The following is a 21,421-nucleotide window of genomic DNA, read 5'->3' as shown; positions in this document are numbered from 1 at the left end:
GAACATAGACATGAACAACATAATCTGCAATTCAAGGCGGCATATCGCGGGCGGTATTCCTAGAGTATCGAACACTTGGCGGACTGTTGGAACCCCAGCAGCCAGCGGATGTGACGTCAGAGCGCCGTGTGGCCAGCCGCATGCTGAGCGCCAGTCTCGGAGGAACTGAGGGGGAGGTGCAGCTGACGGAGCCGGTTATAATAGCCTTCAAAACGAAAAAGGTACATTGTTACATGCTTGTCGTAGCCACACCACTAAACCAAGTATAGGGTAACCTTACGACGGATAAAATGCCATTTCTTGATTTCCATCGGAACTGTGTCAAAAGTAAACTAACAAAAGCATTTATTCACTTGGTACGCAGATGGACGGGGTTGAGCGATACCAGCCCAAATGTTCGTTCTGGAACTATAGCCTTGGTTTCACGGGCTCCTGGTCCCAGAAGGGCTGTGCCCTGGACAAAACTAACGATACCCACACGTTGTGTCGCTGTGACCACCTCACTAGTTTCGCCGTTCTCATGGACATCCATAAAACAGAGGTAGTCCAACGTACTTCTATTCCTGTATATCGCGTTCCCATTCGTGGCGGCAGGTGACCACATTGGGGTTGAATTAAGCATTGCTCCGATCATGTTGCAAAAACCATACAAATGGATCATATCCCTTTTGAATAGATATGCTAATTTACTCATCTGACTTTAATAAACTGTATTATAATATGTTTCAAACAACATCTGTTATCATCTTTTCCGAATAAAATTTGATCATATGTTTCTAGTAACCCATATAATCATTCGTCTATAATAACCTATATGCTTATCAGCCTATAATAACATACATGCACATGACCATCTGTCTCTGAAAAATATGATCAAATGACTCTAATAACGTTTATGATCATCTGAATTTAATAAAGTGTATGAACACATGTCTCTAAAACCAAATATAATAATAATAAACATGTATATGGTCGTCTTAATGTAATACCTAATGCATCAGTCAATTGTAACCACGTTCCCCCAGGTCCAGGGGTATACCGGTGATAGCCGGAGAAACGGGCCGTGCTTCTACCTTCCAGGTTAATGCGATGGTTTTGTCTTCGCGCCAAAATTAGCGGGGAATGGGCCTTACCAGGGTCCCTGGGGTGCGGAGGGCCTTTGGCGGCTCGTCCCCACAGGGCGGGATTTTACCCGGGCTTGGGTGGACCGAAATTCAAAGTCCCCACTATTCCCCGGACCTTGGGGCCGGCGTTACAAATGACTGGTGTATAATATGATCATCTAACTCATACAACCAATACAATCATCTGTCGCTAGATCAAGGGTGTACATGCGGTGGTCCTGTCATACATCACCTACGCCGGGATCATCATCTCTGTCATCTGCTGTTTCTTCAGCTGGCTTAGTTTTGTCTGCCTCAGGTAAATAATTGATCCACATACCTCAGTAAAAATGATTTTAAACCTCAGTTAAACAAATGAACTATATACCTCGGGTAAACAATTGATCCATATACCTCGGGTAAACAAATGATCCATATACCACGGGTAAACACACGATCCATATACCTCGGGTTAACAAATGATCCATCATATACCTCATATGATCCATATACCTCAGGTGAACAATTGATCCATATACCTCAGGTAAACTATTGATCAACATACCTCAGGGAAACTATTGATCCATATACCTCAGGTAAACAATTGATCATAAAACCTCAGGTAAACAATTGCGCTATAGACCTCAGGGAAGCAATTGGTGCACATGGCTCAGGTAAATAATTGATCCATATACCTTAGGTAGACAATTGATCCATTTATCTCAGGGAAGCAATTGATAAATATATCTCAGGTAAACAATTGATTCATATATCTCAGGGAAGCAATTAATTCATATATCTTAGGAAAGCAATTCATCCATATACCTCAGGCAAACAACTGATCCGTATATCTCAGGGAAGCAATTGATCCATATACCTCAGGTAGACAATTGATCCATACACCCCAGGTAAACAATTTATCCATATACCTCAAATAAAACATTGATCCATATACGTCAGGTAAACAATTGATCCGTCATATACCCCAGGTAAACAATTGATTCATCATATACCTCAGGGAAACAAATGATCCATATACCTCAAGGAAACAATTGATCCATATGCCTCATTGAAACAATTGGTTAACATTCCTCAGGGAAACAATTGATCCATATACCTCAGGTAAACTATTGATCTTTATACCTCGGGTGAAAACATTGATCCATATACCTCGGGTAAACAATTGATCCATATACCTCAGGGAACAATTGATCCATATACCTCAGGTAAGCTATTGATCAACATTCCTCAGGGAAACTATTAATCCATATACCTCAGGTTAACAATTGATCCATATACCTCAGGAAAACAATTGATCCAAAGACCCCATGAAAGCAATTGATCCATATACCTCAGGTAAACAACTGATCCATATATCTCAGGGAAGCAATTGATAGATATACCTCAGGTAAACAATTGATCCATATACCTCAGGTAGACAATTGATCCATATACCCCAGGTAAACAATTGATTCATATAACCCAGGTAAACAATTGATCCATTTACCTCAGGTAAACAATTGATCCATATACCTCAGGTAAACAATTGATCCATCATATACCTCAGGGAAACAATTAATCCATCTGCCTCAAGGAAACAATTGATCCGTATACCTCAAGGAAACAATTGATCTATACACCTCAAGGAAACAAATTGTCCATATGCCGCAGGGAAACAAATGATCCACTTCAGGTAAAAACTTTATGCATGCGGATAGAAGATATTTGTAAATTTAAGGCTTATTACAATCGTGTTGGGTAATAATGTCCTCTTTCTGGACGTTTGTGTAAGGATTCAACCTTTTTAATATTTAAGCTAGGAAAATGCTTAATACAAAATATGGTTTCACATGTGGTTCTTTGTTTGGTAAATGTGAACACTTTATTGTGACAGTGGCCGGATACATTGGATTATTGGAGAACAACAATGTAACCGGTTATAAAATTAATTAAATCTTTTGTAGGAGGCCTGAATGCATTACGTTTTAGTAGGCAATACTTCGACAATTCAGGGAATATGATGTAGATAACGAGTCCGCAATGTGTTTATGACTTTATTTGATCTATACCCAAGCATGGTAGAATAATGGTTCGTGTTCTATACAATTGCTTGCCTAACCAGATAGTTTTCGGAGACGTAAACCCAAAGATCTTAATGTCTTAATTTAAAGAAACCTAGCAGTGAGTGCATGTGTTAAAGGTTCCTAGAAAAGGCCAGTCTTTGTTCATACTGTACCGGGAATGGTCAATATGAAAATGTTAGTGAAAATGAATATAAAGACTAGCAACTCGATTCTAATTGATTTTACTAAAGCACGGTAGATACCAACTTTCTCGTGCCTTGTAAACTAACACGTGATATTTGCTGCATGAGTGGTTCCCTTTTTACAGCTGTCGCTGCATCAAAGGACATCGTAGCAGCGCCGACGAGCGGGGTAACAGTGGCGGAAGTAGCTACGCGGGCTCCGCCTCTCGGTATGGATTATTTCAGATTTAATAGAATTACGGTCTTGATTGTAGATTTCAAGGAGTTTATTTGCATGCAACACTAAATTTAACCAAGTCAATCAAAAAGTAACTATTATATTGAAAAGACCTGTGTAGCTTTCATGGATTTTCTGAAATAGTATTTTCATGATTTAACAACTGTTTCCAACAACTTATTTGTTCTAGATTAGTTGATGCCTCAGTTGTCTGTGTACTTCTTTACTTATAAATTACTCATTTCATGTATAAGGAAGTTATAAAATGCCTTAAAAGTTTAAGTAAACTTAAGAGCAAACACTTTATCTTAGCATGTACAATAACAATTGTCTGCCAAGTTGTTCTTAAGTGGTTTGTTGTCCCCTGCCTTTCCTTATTCATGGGAATGCATGAGTTAAACGAAGCCAGTCAACTTATGTTGCAATAGTATCATTATGCATTCGTACTCACTTCTTTCTGTATTAAGAACACACGTTATATTGCAAACCACTACCCCATTATTTCCATTATTTAACCGTGCCACGATTGTTGCAGGTCCGTTAACGGGGAGCGGAACTCAATCCACAAACATCTCGTGTTCACAATCTTCGTGGCAGAAATCCTCTTCCTTGCTGGTATACAGAGGACAGATAATAAGGTATGTACAATAATCGAGGGTGATGGTGGTCTAGTAGAAGAGGTTTTGGGTTCGATCCCCGTCAGGTCGTGGTTGATATTGTGGTAATACTTGTCCGCCTCCCATTCAAGATGCTGTGGGTTCGATCCCCGCCAGGTCGGGAATGATATAGTTGTATATTTGTCCACCCCTCATCCAAAAGGTTGTGGGTTCGATCCCCGCCACGTCGAGAGTGATCTTGTGGTATAGTTGTCCACCCCTCATCCAAAAGGTTGTGGGTTCGATCCCCGCCAGGTCGAGAGTGATATTGTGGTATATTTGTTTGCCGCTCACCCAAAAGGTTGTGGGTTCGATCCCCGCCAGGCCGAGAGTGATATTGTGGTTTATTTGTCTGTCTCTCACCCAAAAGGTTGTGGCTTCGATCCCCGCCAGGCCGAGAGTGATATTGTGGTTTATTTGTCTGCCTCTCACCCAAAAGGTGGTGGGTTCGATCCCAGGTCGAGAGTGATATTGTGGTTTATTTGTCTGCCGCTCACCCAAAAGGTTGTGGGTTCGATCCCCGCCAGGCCGAGAGTGATATTGTGGTATATTTGTCTGCCTCTCACCAAAAAAGGCTGTGGGTTCGATCCCCGCCAAGCCGAGAGTGATATTGTGGTTTATTTGTCTGTCTCTCACCCAAAAGGTTGTGGCTTCGATCCCCGCCAGGCCGAGAGTAATCTTGTGCTTTATTTGTCTGCCTCTCACCCAAGTAGATAATCTCATTGTCTCACAAATACTAAATCTTGTTTAAACAAAATGCATAGCCAATGTATTTGACCGAAATAAATGAGAAATAAATAATAATCAAGTAAGAGTAAAATTTGTGTTATTCTAGTTATATCATATAATTATATATATATAGCAATCGATGATGCATCATAATTCCATTCCAATGATGATTTATACATATGTATTATAAATAATATTTATAGGATATATTATATAACGAATACTCTCAATATTTTAAAGCACTGATATAATAAAATCTAATCTTATTTGAAAGAAAAATAACAAAATATACTAGTATGATATTTAGATGTTTTCTTCATTTCTTTAATAAATCTTCCATTACTTTAAAGTAGGACAGCAGGACATGAAAATCTGAGATATGACAAATAGCTTAGGCAAGACAGATTAAGATCAATACACAAAACGTGTGTACTTTACACAGGAGTGGGGGGGGGGGGCACTCATAGAACGCTTAAAGTAGGCACTTAAGGTAACTCGTTAGTTTGTGTTTGAAATAGGCCCCTTGAGTAATCAATCGAGACGAACAAGCTTTTTCAACTTATCTAGTACTATCAGTAATCTTTAAACAGATGTTCTGAAATGAGGTCATATTTCAGATTGCGTGTGCGTTGATCGCAGGCGTGCTGCACTTCTTCTTCACATCAAGCTTCTTCTGGATGTTGCTAGAGGGTATCCACATCCTCTTCATGCTCGTACAGGTGTTTGATGCCGCCAGGTCAAGGGTCAAATACTACTATCTCGTCGGATATGGTACGTATCGTGGTATTATATACTACAACCTCGTCGGATATGGTATGTATTGTGGCAGATCAAGGGTAAAATACTACAACCTCGCTGGATACGATTAAAAAAAACTATCCTGTGGGAAATGATACGTATCGTGGTCGGTCAAACACAACTATATTTTGGGATATGATACCTATCGTGGCCGGTCAAACACTACTACCCTGTCGGATATGATACGTATCGTGGTCGGTCAAACCCTACTATCGTGTCGGATATGATACGTATCGTGGCCGGTCAAACACTACTACCCTGTCGGATATGATACGTAACGTGGCCGGTGAAACACTACTACCCTGCCGGATATGATACGTATCGTGGCCGGTCAAACACTACTACCCTGTCGGATATGATACGTGTCGTGGCCGGTCAAACACTACTACCCTGTCGGATATAATACGTATCGTGGCCGGTCAAACACTTATATCTTGTGTGATATGATACGTGTCGTTGCCGGTCAATCATTACTATCTCGTCGGCTATGCTACGTATCGAGGCCGGTCAAACATTTCTATCTTGTTGGATATGATACGTATCGTGGTCAGTCAAACATTCCCATTTTGTGGGTTATGATTCGTATCGTGGTCGGTCAAACACTACTATCTTGTGGGATATGGTATGTATCGAGGCCGGTCAAACACTTCTATCTTGTGTGTTATGATACGTATTGTGGTCGGTCAAACACTACTATCTTGTTGGATATGATACGTACCGTGGTCGGTTAAACACTACTATCGTGTTGACTATGATACGTATCGTGGTCGGTCAAATACGTATCGTGTTCGGTCAAACACAACTATCTTGTGGGATATGATACGTATCGTGATAGGTCAAACCCTTCTATCTTGTGGAATATGATTCGCATCGTGGTCGGTCAAATACTTCTATCTTGTGGGATATGATACGTATCGTGGCCGGTCAAACACTACTATCTTGTGGGATATGATACGTATCGTGGCCGGTCAAACACTTTTATCTTGTGGGATATGATACGTATCGTGGGCGGTCAAACACTTCTATCTTGTGGGATATGATACGTATCGTGGCCGGTCACACACTACTAGCCTGTGGGATATGATACGTATCGTGGGCGGTCACACACTACTGTCTTGTGGAATATGATACGTATCGTGGGCGGTCAAACACTTTTATCTCGTGGGATATGATACGTATCGTGGCCGGTCACACACTACTATCTTGTGGGATATGATACGTATCGTGGGCAGTCAAACACTTTTATCTTGTGGGATATGATACGTATCGTGGGCGGTCAAACACTTTTATCTTGTGGGATATGATACGTATCGTGGCCGGTCACACACTACTAGCTTGTGGGATATGATACGTATCGTGGGCGGTCAAACACTTCTATCTTGTGGGATATGATACGTATCGTGGCCGATCACACACTACTGTCTTGTGGAATATGATACGTATCGTGGCCGGTCACACACTACTGTCTTGTGGAATATGATACGTATCGTGGCCGGTCACACACTACTGTCTTGTGGAATATGATACGTATCGTGGCCGGTCACACACTACTAGCTTGTGGGATATGATACGTATCGTGGGCGGTCAAACACATTTATCTTGTGGGATATGATACGTATCGTGGCCGGTCACACACTACTGTCTTGTGGAATATGATACGTATCGTGGGCGGTCAAACACTTTTATCTTGTGGGATATGATACGTATCGTGGCCGGTCACACACTACTATCTTGTGGGATATGATACGTATCGTGGCCGGTCAAACACTACTATCTTGTGGGATATGATACGTATCGTGGGCGGTCAAACACTTTTATCTTGTGGGATATGATACGTATCGTGACCGGTCACACACTACTAGCTTGTGGGATATGATACGTATCGTGGGCGGTCAAACACTTCTATCTTGTGGGATATGATACGTATCGTGGCCGGTCAAACACTTCTATCTTGTGGGATATGATACGTATCGTGGCCGGTCACACACTACTAGCTTGTGGGATATGATACGTATCGTGGGCGGTCAAACACGTTTATCTTGTGGGATATGATACGTATCGTGGCCGGTCACACACTACTGTCTTGTGGAATATGATACGTATCGTGGGCAGTCAAACACTTCTATCTTGTGGGATATGATACGTATCGTGGCCGGTCACACACTACTATCTTGTGGGATATGATACGTATCGTGGCCGGTCAAATACTTTTATCTTGTGGGATATGATACGTATCGTGGGCGGTCAAACACTTTTATCTTGTGGGATATGATACGTATCGTGGCCGGTCACACACTACTAGCTTGTGGGATATGATACGTATCGTGGGCGGTCAAACACTTCTATCTTGTGGGATATGATACGTATCGTGGCCGGTCACACACTACTGTCTTGTGGAATATGATATGTATCGTGGCCGGTCACACACTACTGTCTTTTGGAATATGATACGTATCGTGGCCGGTCACACACTACTGTCTTGTGGAATATGATACGTATCGTGGCCGGTCAAACACTACTATCTTGTGGGATATGATACGTATCGTGGGCGGTCAAACACTTTTATCTTGTGGGATATGATACGAATCGTGGGCGGTCAAACACTTCTATCTTGTGGGATATGATACGTATCGTGGCCGGTCACACACTACTAGCTTGTGGGATATGATACGTATCGTGGCCGGTCAAACACTTATACGTATCAAACTATTCTGTAGTGGATGGACACATGCTGTATTATAACTAGGCTCCTGTTAGAAATGGGTTTTTTTCCCAATTAGTATTACATTTGTATACCGGTAGAATTGTATTGTACATTATTTTCTGAGTAACCATGTTTTTTACATAACAGCACAATAAATGATTTCAGTATGCAAATGTTTTATTTATTTTTTTCAGGATTCCCACTTTTAATTGTTGGAATATCTGCTCTGGTTTATCATGATGGATATGGAACTGAGAAATAGTGAGTTTATCTTTCCTAACAATTATCTTTACAACAACATGGATTTAAATGAGTTTAGTTTTCCCATTGTGCAGAAGAAAAAAATATTGCAATATATTAGTACGTGACTTATCTAATATAGCGGTTTATTTTTGCAGTTGCTGGTTGACATCGGACAGAATGTTTTTATGGTGTTTCGTCGGTCCCGTAGCATTTATATTACTGGTACGTATGTTGAAATATAGTTGTTGTTGTTGTTGTTGTTGTTGTTGTTGTTGTTGTTGTTGTTGTTGTTGTTTTGTACCTTTTGTAAATACTTCTTCGTAAATACATTTAGCACTTTTCAAACTGATTTGAACTGTTACTCAGTCTTTATACCCACGACAAAGGAAGTTTGAGGGAGTATATTGGAGTAATCCGTTGGATTGTCGACTGTTGCATTTTTCCTTTTTCGAAGTATAACTTGAAAACTACTGAATCGTATTGAAATAAACTTCATACGAAAGTAAAGCACAACGAGCAGAAGTGCAGTGTACAAGAACCATATTTTCCCTTTGTTACTTTTCTTGTCCGGAGCATAATTTAAAAACTACTGGATGTAATTTAATTAAACCTCATACGATTCTAAAGCGAGGAAGTGCTATGTACAAGAACCAAAGCTCTATTTCTGCTTATCGCAGAGTTATTGTCCTTTGTTACCTTGTCTTGTCTGGGCCAAAACAACAGGATATAATTCATCAAAAGTGCATACGATGATAGCTGAAAAGAGAGTTATTGCCATATGTTACCTTTTTCTTGTCAGTATAGTAACTTTCAACTAAACAACACACATTGGTTAATCACGATAAGTGGAAATGCAGTGTGCAATAACATCGGAGTTACGGACTCTTTTCCAAGAAACAGGCTGCCTTTCCTGTGTCCAGACGAAATTCGTGGTTTCGTCATAGGTGTGACAGCTATAGTTTTATTCAATGTTCAGTTGACTGCTTTAAAAATGTGCGCTTCAACCCTATAATATGATAATTGTAAGGAACAAAAGCCCGTTTGGCATTTAAAAGTAGTACCAAAAGATGTGTACATGTTATGTTTGTTAGAGAATTGTTCTATGAACATTCGCTTAACATTATTTATACATTCCCGTACTTCTTGGTGGGATTTCCGATTCGGATGAACAGTTGGTATTTCTTTTCCATATTGCAGGTGAACCTGTTGATATTGATATACGCCATGACAGCGGTGTGTAAACATTCAGAGTATGTTTTCACGAAGGACAAGTCCCCGACAGGAAACATAAGGTCGGTGGTTAATTAGTTTGTATGGTTAAGAAAGAATATGTGTGACTACAGTGAGTCGGGTATGTGGATATATTGTATGCATATTACATGAGATTCGCTAGAACACACACCAGAAAGATTTCATACACATAATGCCAGTGTGCTGTTGTTTTTTTCGACTTAAAATTAAGCCGAAATTCGGAATCCTTCAAAATCTAAAAACTTTAATTTTTCATAAAAAGTGGACTCGATTTTTAAACTTTATTTCTTGAAAAGTCAACTAGCACATATATGTTTAAATGCAGTTTTCCCAGAATCGTATATGAGGCTTTGTTTTGTTTCTTATGTTAAACTAAATGCATAGTTTTTGGCATTTGTAGATATTTCACATTTCTAAGACCCCTGGTCTCATTCGTAAAAAGGGCAAAAAACAACAATATATACTTTACTAATTTCAGCCGGTTCAAGGCAGATGAGAATCAAGTTATTTCACCATATCGATATTAAAACAAAATGCAAAACACGTGTCTGCATGATACTATTGAAACTTTGTGAACATGTTTTTGTTTATATGAAGAAAACTGTTTTCACAGAGATTCGTTTTACTCTGTATTGATCTAGTTCATTATTGGTTTATGTCAAATTTCACTGGAAAAAACCACAACAATGGTTTAAATCTGCATATACTCGTCAATTGCTTATTTCAGAATTTATTAAAGAATAACAATGTATCCTTTTCATTTTCTTTTCAATGTTATATTGAAAGGGAAGATCAATGTTTAAGAAAAAAAATCCAATAATAAATTTAGTACAACGTGTCCTCATATATACATGATGCACCACTTTCCCATCGCACTTTTAGCGCTTTGATTTTAACATTTGTCCCTGTTCCCGTTTTTTTCCAATTCCAACATGCTCAGCTAATACAACTTTACGACAAGTACAAGCAGTAGCAATATGCACCGTAAGAAAAAGGTGTTTATGTCAATACGCCACAAGAGATCCCTTCATGCATGCATGTTTACAGTTATGTATGTTGATATGATCATTCATTTGGAGTGTTCACCTGATTGCGATGTAGGCCAACGGTGTCGGTTTGTTGTAGAATGTCCACCTACCTACACTGCATGACATGTTGCAAAACGTATGTGTCATGCCAAGGTTTAGCTGAACAAATTTAGTTTAGTACTTTAGTGCTTTAAATTAGCTAAATGTTTGATCAATTTTTGATTTTTTTTAAAATGTTGAAAATCGCTCCAAATTGATGTTTTGTGCATAAAAACAGTGAATCTATCATTGTTTAAGAAGAAAGAGCATGTATTCATGCTTTGAAATAGGATGTCATTTTAGGCCGCAAGGCCGCTCACTTTACACCACTAGGCCGCTATGCCGCTAGGCCGCAAACTTTACGCCGCTAGGCCGCTAATTTCACGCCGCTAGGCCGCCATGCCGCTTGGCCGCTAACTTCACGCCACTAGGCCGCTAGGCTTCCAGGCTGGTAACTTCACGTACATGAACAAAGCTGGGTTCTGGAATGAACGCCATGTTGATAAAGTGGTCTAAAAATCCCAATAAAAATGGCGTCACAAAAAAAAAATCTCCTGTGCTGTTAAGTCAATGGAGTTTTCGGCCAAAGTTTACAATAACTACGCCTTAAAAATGTGGCGGTCTAATTGACCTTACGCCAGGAATTTGATTGACGGGTCAATTGACCAATCAGATAGCCGCACTGATAAGCCCCTGCAACACTGACAGCAGATACACTGAAAGACTTGAGAACAATATAAAGTTCTATCCATTTCCAAAACCGGGCAGGAACCTGGAAAAGTATATTAGATGGCTCCGATTATGTGTGCGTCCCAATGATCAGCTGAATTTGGAAAAATTGAAAAATCACGGGACAGCTAAGCATTTTATTATATTAGTTTTTTTACTGTTCTGTAACCTTTTCAACTAAATTAGGGCACAATATTCGTTTTATGCAGTTGTCGTTCGTAACCGGAACACGGAAGTAAAACAAAGAAATCGACATTTGTAAAACTTTTCGCTCGTTTTGCGTAGATATCTGGGTTCGACACTCCAATAAGTATGCATTTCCTTTAATTAAATAAATTTTACAATGACAGCTAGCTAATATTCTAGAATAAACTAATTTATTATACGGGTCACTCTTTTTCTAGTCATTCTAAAATGCCGTCCAGGCTTCTTTTTTTAATGATGGTTAGCCTGGACGTCATTCATAACAAAGTTCAAAAACATGTAAAAACTGTCTATGAAATGAAATGTTCTTCATTTGTATTCTGTGGCTTAAGACTGCCAATAAATACCTTAATTCTTATCAATAACCATATCCATTTTGCAAATTCACAAGCTATTTCTTCAAAAAAGTAATTTAGATACCTGATTTCAGTTGACAGGAGCTTTCTTACTGCCAAAAAGAAAAAAAAGGTTACACACAACTATACTTTAAGGTTTCAATCTGAAGTAGTATTTTAGTATGGATTACCTTCCCCTAACACTATCATTATCAGTTACCACACTTTTGTACTTAATGAATTTGAAAAACATTTATCGTCACATACAGGATTCAAGATTTATTTACAAACTATTCTATGGGCAATGTGGACAATGCATACTATTATACACATGTATTTAAAATAAGACTAAATAATAAAAAACCGGGTATATCAACAGCATTGTTACACTAAGTGAATCAAAATGTTTTATTGTTTAACCTATTAATCAGAATTCGACTTCAACACGATAATCCAAGTTTACAATAATCAGAGATTTTGCTGACTTATCAATTTATTATGTGTGTATAAATATATTCGCTAGAACAGATGTTTCATGATGATATTTATATTAACAATTACCTTATACCTCACATCAGAAAACCTATACAAAACTCAACTAAAGGGAATCTTCAGGAAATTACTATTTTTAAAGGAATTGATAGAAAAACATAATTGCAGAACATTGCTGTTTGCTTTTTTCCGACTAGAGTGCGTTTTATCGTCAAGCTTAAAGGAAAACAACTTGAGTTAGAATTGTTGTGTGTTTTTTTAAAAGAACTATATTGGTAAACAGAAGTAACGCTTATGTGTTTAAGGGGTTAAAACATGACAAGCCGGGACTCTGTGTGAGAATTGGCCTTCATGCTCTCATAGAATATGCCTCGGGTTGTTATGGGACACTTGTGCAATCTTCGCCGACTTTACATTTAAAATGTCATCTTATAGAAGGTCATATGCCCAGTTTGTGACGTGAACGCGCCAGCGGTTCAAAGAGACGCTATAAAATTCAACAAAGCTTATAAAGGCAAACCGGTAATTTTACCCAGTATTCTAAATTCTGTCATACAAAGTAAAAGTACACATATAGTATTTATAATGTATGGTCGTTTTTAGACGGGAGGCTAGGTGCGTGTGGGAAAGGGGAAAGAAATGTAGAAATGTTTTTATGTCAAAAGATGGCAATCAAAAACCTCCAAATAATTGCAGAATTTCAAACCGTCATGGCAGGTTTTTGTCAACATACATACAAATGGTCGTTCACTGGGGAACACCAGAAAACTTACTCGCCTACTGGTAGGAAAAAGGTAGGTAGGAGAGAGCTCGTACAATCACCAGTTGGTACCTGAGGTTGCTCTTACCACAAGTTTGTGACAAGTAGTACTTGAGAAAGTTGTTTTGTTGTGTGTCAGAATCTTGATGCTTTAAAGAAACCAAACAAAGGATATTAAGCATACATAAGTTCAAAGACATCTAAGTGAGCGGAAATGAGGGGTAAATTACAGGAATAGAAAATAATGATACGAACTAAAAAAATGCCATGCATGCAAATGAAAATTCTTCCCATACTTTGCATGATAACATTCCACAAACTTAATGATATTGCTATTTGATTCATTTTGCAAAAACTAAATGTCTTTATTCCAATATACTAACAAAAGTAATAAATGTTTGTAAACACTTAATTCTTAATTTATTTTGAATAATTTACAGGTTTACAATAAGTTGTAACAAAACTACTGCCAATGACACTACAGCTCGTACTGAGCTGTACTAAAGTAACTAATAGTCATGTGTAACCTTAAGCAGAGAAAAGAAAATGCATTTGGATATTCTCGGCTACATTCGTTAACAAAAACAATGGTGTTTGGTGAATTTTGATGGTGTTTGAAAATGTATGTTGTTTTAACAATTCGGAACGTGATTATCTTATAATATATAGTGCAATTGATGTAAAAAGGATTACTTTTAACAGGTACAGTGTTCTTTTTTTGTTTAAATAGACTAAATTGGAAAATTCTTAATAAATGTGCGACCAAATTCTGATCGGCATTTTGAACATGTTTACGAATTTTGTTATGAATGACGTCCAGGCTAACCATCATTAAAAAAAGCCTGGACGGCATTTTAGAATGACTACTCTTTTTCGACCCAAGCCAAAGACTGAGGTAACTGTTTTTAACTTTGACAGTTCATGATACTAGTAGGAATTATTTTTTCTGCGAACAATTCTGGTCTGCACTTGTTTCAACTTAGTTTGTATCTATATTTTCCTTAAGCACTTTGTTGATGGCCAACCTACAACGGGAAACCCTGATCCTCTCCCAGCATTGCCATATGATCATGCTACACCTGCAAGGCGGCCGCCAAAGTTGCGAGCTGTCACAGAGCCTTCCAGAAAAAGATTGCGGCTTGACAGCATGTCCGACAACCAAGAATACAAAAGGTATTTTTATGTAATAATTATTTTGTTTTGCATTAAAAAAATAAATCTATCACGAAACAATATGTTTTCATTTATTTATTTGTTTCATCGCAATATATTAGTGTATGGTCTAAAAATAATAATAAATGTGCAGTATTATGAGTTTCGGATGGAAATCACTATAGTCTGCTAAACAATATGTACATCAGGGAGAAACATATTTTACACATTTCTTTAAATTAAACACAATGTATTTATTCAGGCAAGAACAGCAGTTTACAGCATATCGACTTCTAGAAGATGAAAATGACAAAGACATTCCTAACTGGTTGCCAGCACCAGCAACAGAAAATATGCCATCCAGTGATAAAGCAGATGGTAAGACCAGGGGTTTATTTGAAACTTTAATACTGGTATATTTGATCATCTGCTGTGTTTTTAATATTTGCTTTGTTTGGCAAAGAGAGATATGGCTTGAAATGTTCAATATAAAAAAGCAGGAGCTTTTTCAGCATTATCATCATTACATCTTTATCAGGGACCACTCTTTCTATGTACAGGTCTTGCCTGGTATATACAACAAAGTCAAAAAAAGCAGCCCCTGAAATCATGAGCTGACCTTGCACTTGAAAGTAATGCTGATGATTTTTTTAAGCCTGATTGTATCTCCATCATCAATCAGGAAAAAGCCCTTCAAATCCCTGACTGCCTCAGAAATTGTCATGTCCCTAGCTGAATATGGACACTTAACATCCAAAATTCCACTTTCAACATCTTTGCAAATGATGCCATCTGGGCTGGCACCCAGAAATGGGATGACTGGGTTAACTTTAAGGCCAACATCGTGCAAGTGAGAATTTGTTTTGTTAATGTACATTTTTTTGGCATTTTTCTCATTAACATGGCCATAGGAAGTAGGCTTGGTTTGCAGGTTTGGTCGATTGAAAGTGTTTTTCATGAATGACTCATTGACAGTCTTTTGTCTGGTCATTATTGCACCAAAATTTGAAGCAGTTATTCTTTTATGCCTTTCTTCTAGCCATCGTATTGAATCACTCTGTGTTCGGGTTGTGTTTTCAAACAGAACTGCATCATCAAGTGTGACGGCAACATCTGTCCAGTTGTTTTGCTTGCCCTGCAATGCATCTTGTATTTGGTTTTTTTCCAAAAATGACTTCACTGTCTTTCAGTTCTTTTGGATAATTTATTTCACCGCATCTGGAACATTGCTCTCTGGGTGTGTTTACTGCCTCAAGGAGTGGCCCCTGTAATAGCTAACATTTACTTGACCTTTAACATACATTTGAATATAACATTTACATTTTGGAGCTAATTTTCTTTTACAAAATTGAAACATAATAATTTGTTCTATTTTTCAGAAAACAGATTGCTGGACATGGTGGCATTAGCTGCAGAGAATGAGAGCCTGAAACAACCCTTGCCCAAATTGATTCTAGAAAATTAAAAGTTGCAGCAGAGAAAGACCTATGCCACAAAGACTGAGCCAGGAAGTGCCAAGTTAAATTTTGGTGCATCACTGCTGAGGCAAAACAAGAAAAAAGATGAATTTGTGTACTATACTGGTTTGAACAGTGAACAATTCTCATAATTCTATAATTTCTTAGTTCCACCAAGAGTGCAAGAGTTGCCCTTTCGTATGGTGAAAAAAATTGGCTGCCAGAAGAATATTCCAATGGAAGATCAGCTGCTTCTGGTCATGACAAAACTAAGACAAAACTTTGATTTTGTACACATTGGGAATTTGTTTTCAATTTCTCAACAAGACGCGAGTGCATTATTTAAAAACTGGATTCAGTATATGTTTTTTCGATGTTCATCGGTTAAAATATGGCCTCATCGTGACATTATAGTGAAAATGATGCCTGAAGGTTGTAGAAAAGAATTTCCAAATACATTAGTTATTATTGATGGAACAGAAATAAAATTTCAACGGCCAAGTTCAATGACTAGACAAAGCCAATGCTATTCAGACTACAAATCATGTATCACTGTCAAAGGGCTTGTTTGTATTGAACCAAGAGGTGGTGTCGTTTTCGCTTCAATGCTATTTACAGGCTCAATTTCAGATTCTGATTTAACTGAAAAATGTGGTTTTCTTGCTACTTTAGAAAACCTGAAAGCTGAGGGGAAAGTTCTGGAGGGGGATGGCATCATGATTGATAAAGGGTTTAGGATACAAGAACAAATAGAGAAACTAGGTTTAAAGTTAAATATTCCCCCTTTTGCTCGAAGTGGTGCACAGATGAGCTCAGCTGACATTCGATTTCGACATAGAGTCCATGTTGAGAGAGCGATAGCCAGAATCAAGCCAGTACAGCGTCCTTTGTTTCAAGAGGGAAGATTCTAATAGTCTTAAATGGTTATTATACTTACGATAAATGAAATAAAAACATACCCTTGCTGATACTTGCAGTGGGCGTCTAGTAGGCGTTTTTTCGAAGTGTCAACTTCCAGATTTACTACATGGCAAGGATCAGATTTCCGCTGATTCGGGTGTACTTGGGTCCCAAGACTTACCGAAATACGATTATTTACCGAAAGACGGATAAAATTACCGAAAGACGCATGAAAGTTACCGAAAGACGCCTTCTAATGCATTTATTTTTAAATAATCTTGTATATATAATGATTATACGCATTGTAGCCAAAAATTATAAAAAAAAATATTTAGAAATAATGACTTTATTGACAAAAGAATTTCCCTTTTTAGTCAAATAGAGTTATCTCCCGTCGTCAACCGAAATACGATTTATGGATATGGTTAAACTGGCGTAAACATGATAGAAATTTACCGAAAGACGCTTGCTATTGTATTTAATTTTAATATTCATATATATTTGATGATTTTACACATTGTAGCCAAAACTTATAAAATAATATCTAGAAATAATGAGTTTTTTGACAAAAGAGTTTCCTACATACAAACAATAAAATTGGGATTGAGTTATAAGAATATATTAATAACTACCTTTGAATGCACCATGCGTATATATGACCATGAAAAAAAAGAAAGTTGTTGTTACCTAAGTTCATATGTGCATGGCAAAAATGTTGCCCGAATTGAATTATGTTTCATTATTATGTGCAATATTTATTATTAACTATGTAGATATCTTCATCGTTGAAATCAAACAGTTAAAGTTAAAATACAATATATTTTTATGGTTTTGCATGGTGCATTAGAAATAATAGCCTGCATTTCCCGTGTCTGCAATGGATTTGGACTAGTCTGAGTCTTCTAACGTACGTGGGCGCTTAATGCTGGTCGTGCGGACATTAACGGGCGTTTTTGTTGTCCCGGTTTTCGGCCGTTGGTCCTGGGTAAAACCACAGAGGACAGACCGTCAGTGGATGTTACTACGGACCGATCTTTGGAAACATGCCTACGGAATTTTTGGTATTGAATGTCGCGCTGGGCCAATGACATCGACATCCAATTAAGCAGTTTTTGATTTATGGAATTGGGAGTGGGTTTCGGCAAGGCGGAATCAGAATCATCAGGCGTTACAGAAGAGCCGGTGCCGTCTGCGTCATGTACAGAACATGACATATCAACATCTACAAATTCAAACTCAGTGATTTGGCTATCATTTACTAAAGGTACAAAATGGTTTGGTACAAAAATGCTTATGTCAACAGACATCATCGTCCACATGACGGAAAATTGGGGTTGTGAGTTTTTAACACCACGACCAAGGACCAAGCCTGTGTATGCAACACGTGTCACAGAGCCGAAAAGGGTTTACCCAAATTAACACACTTTACTTCACCTCGAATCAGGACCGAATTCTCACTCCCCGCAAATACTTGTATTTCTCTAATGTAGCTGCCGGATAAAAAAGCAGAAGCTTTCTGTTTTTTCTTCAGCGATATTTGTTCTTTTACGTATTCTAAGCTAATATTGTCAGGAATATCCAGGAGACCGAGACGCCTTTGTTTATCCGCCATCTTTGGTCAGTGTCGGACATAAGCAGAGTAACTTCCCCTGATTATCGGGGGCGTGGCCTATCGAGCCATGGCGTAAGGTCAATTGTCAAGTCGCTCACCCCCACCGCCAGTTTTCTTGCGGACGAACCCAAGAGCAAGAGCAAAACATAGCATCCGTTAAGAGGCCCTACACTCAATTTGACTTTATCGATCATTACCATACTTATTGTTTATCTTTCAGGGCGTGGATCCAAGGAGCCCTGGCCCTCGAAGTGTTGCTGGGCCTTACGTGGGTGTTTGGCTATTTCTACATTAGCGAGGAGGCCCTTCCATTTGCATACCTCTTCACAATTTTTAACTCCCTCCAGGGCCTCTTTATCTTCGTATTCCACTGTGTACTCAATAAAAAGGTAGAGGTCTTGTACAAGCAACAAACATGTCTGTTCTAAAAAAAAACTTCATTGGTCGTATCGTTTTACAATAAATATCATTGCGTTGAATTTGATAGTAGTTATGAAGGTCTAAATTAATTTGTATAGCATACAGTTTAAGTCGCGGCATTGCCCATGCATGCCTTATATGCCGTTTTCTTTTTTGGTTCCATTATAATACCTACCAATCAGCAGCTTATTGTAGAAAACCGGTTTTCGGTTAAGTCAAAGTTATGTGGAATGTTTATTGATTGGTCAATATTTATCCAATAATAACTAATAACCAATCAAATCATTTTAATGAGTCAACTAGCCGAAAAGTTACCTGAGGACACTTTGTCAAAGTGTAATTTAATTGGTTGTTGTTCATTTAATTTGATGCTTGAACATACAATATGCACATGTACAGCATACACTTGACTTTTTAGATCCGTAAGGAATACCAGCGATTTATCGACTACAAGCTGAGGCCGACGTCCAGCGGCACCCACTCCACTAAGGCGAACATTTCCGGTCACTCCAGTGGCCTCCAGCTCCACCAACGCCCAGAGCCAGGTTTCTCTGACGACTCTCAAACCGCCAACGGCTCGGACCACCGCACGTCTACTGATGCGTGAACGTCCGGGTCGGGGTATCACGAGGACCAAATTACATGATAATTATTATACTCGTCACGTGCATGATAATGACACGTGGTCAATGTTGTTGTAAATCGTACTATTTAACACATAGCGTGTGACTCATGCAATAAAAGAAGTCTGGATTATAAGTGACAGCACGTTAAATACTTTCAAATATCGATGAGGATCCGAAAAAGTTCAACAAATTATTTTTTTGAAAATAAAATATTCGTATGAGCATGTGGGCGGAACTTTCTTGCCAAGCTTAACTGTGTGTATTATTTAAAAACTGATAGTTATGTACAGGTGTCTATCTATATAATGTGCTTGTTCAATATTGTGTGGACCATTTGTTTTTGTTCACAGAATGCTAAGAAAGCAATACCTTACTATGGCAGGGACAATGTGCTATGTTGTACGCAAGATTCATTTTTTCCTAGAAGCGATCTTGTACCTAGGACGCATTTTGTTCCTAGGATCGATCTTGTACCTAGGACACATGTTGTTCCTAGGAGCGATCTTTTACCTAGGAGGTATTTTGTTCCTAGGAGCGATCTTGTACCAAGGACGCATTTTATTTTTAGGTGCGATTTTGTACGTAGGACGCATTTTGTACCTAGAAACGATCTTGTACCTAGGACGCATAGAGCGATCTTGTACCTAGGACGCACTTTGTACCTAGGAGCGATCTTGTACATAGGACGCATTTTGTTCCTCGTAGCGATCTTTTACCTAGGAGGTATTTTGTTCCTAGGAGCGATCTTGTACCAAGGACGCATTTTATTATTAGGTGCGATTTTGTACCTAGGAACAATCTTGTACCTAGGACGCATAGAGCGATCTTGTGCCTAGGACGCACTTTGTACCAAGGAGCGATCTTGTACCTATGAGGTGTTTTGTGACTAGGAACAATGTTGTAACTAGAAGGTATGCTGTACCTAGGAGCGATGTTGTACATAGAAGGTATTTTGTAACTAGGAGCGATGTTGTAACTAGAAGGTTTTTCGTACGATCGTGCGATGGATGTATTTAGGAACGCTATTGTACTTAGTCTTAGGAGGTATTTTGTACCTAGGAGCGACGTTGTACGTAGGAATAATTGTGATTTCTACATTGCTGTAATCTTGTTGAATGTCCCTCCTAAAATACAAATCGCTCTAAGGATTTTTCATTAAAAGAACCTCTAAGTGTTTATGTTGTTTTTCTATACCGATGTTGAACTCGTATGAATTCTGTGATACCACTCCATGTTAAGTCATTTCAGCATACTTTTTGTTTGAAACTTATCTTTAAGTATTTCCATTTATCTGTATCAACATGCTTCAAATGCAATAAACTCATTAAAAGCAATAACTTGCTATTGTATTTCCTAACAAAGACATCCTTAAGTGTCCAAACTTGTAGTCACTAATCGCCGTACAAAACATATGCTTATGATAATAGTCATGTAGTCCTAAAGTACACTTGAACAAGAGAAGTATGATATATGACGATAAAAGTTGACTCAATTAGTACTGTTTGCAAAGACCCATAACTCTGGCTTTAATAATTATTGAGTTATGCCCCTTGTTTGGCGGAAAACAAGGAACGAACCTTGACATTTACATTTAGCTCTCGTTTATACAAATAATAAATTCACACCAGCGTTCTCCCTTCATTAATTAAATCCTTGAATAATGAAATTCTGTTAAAATTCCTAAGTTCCTGAAAAAGTAT

The 21,421-nt window shown here is 38.4% G+C and overlaps 1 protein-coding gene across 1 annotated transcript in view; it reads left to right on the top strand.

Moving 5' to 3' along the window:
• The window catches only part of LOC128214564 (adhesion G protein-coupled receptor L3-like), a 41,482-nt gene extending 20,433 nt beyond the window's left edge, over positions 1-21,049 (top strand). The window contains exons 11-21 of the mRNA XM_052921097.1: positions 37-221; positions 365-541; positions 1,319-1,422; positions 3,495-3,578; positions 4,122-4,224; positions 5,589-5,742; positions 8,668-8,734; positions 8,872-8,938; positions 9,914-10,008; positions 18,896-19,064; positions 19,514-21,049. Coding sequence (XP_052777057.1) covers positions 37-221; positions 365-541; positions 1,319-1,422; positions 3,495-3,578; positions 4,122-4,224; positions 5,589-5,742; positions 8,668-8,734; positions 8,872-8,938; positions 9,914-10,008; positions 18,896-19,064; positions 19,514-19,702 — 1,394 coding nt within the window. The 3' untranslated portion in view covers positions 19,703-21,049. The remainder of the gene's footprint in view (positions 1-36; positions 222-364; positions 542-1,318; positions 1,423-3,494; positions 3,579-4,121; positions 4,225-5,588; positions 5,743-8,667; positions 8,735-8,871; positions 8,939-9,913; positions 10,009-18,895; positions 19,065-19,513) is intronic.
• Positions 21,050-21,421: the final 372 nt, after the last annotated feature.

The sequence above is a fragment of the Mya arenaria genome, chromosome 13, assembly GCF_026914265.1.
Source record: "Mya arenaria isolate MELC-2E11 chromosome 13, ASM2691426v1".
NCBI lineage: Eukaryota > Metazoa > Mollusca > Bivalvia > Myida > Myidae > Mya > Mya arenaria.
Note: the sequence above shows the minus strand (reverse complement) of the source record. Positions and strands in the feature narration are given on the sequence as shown.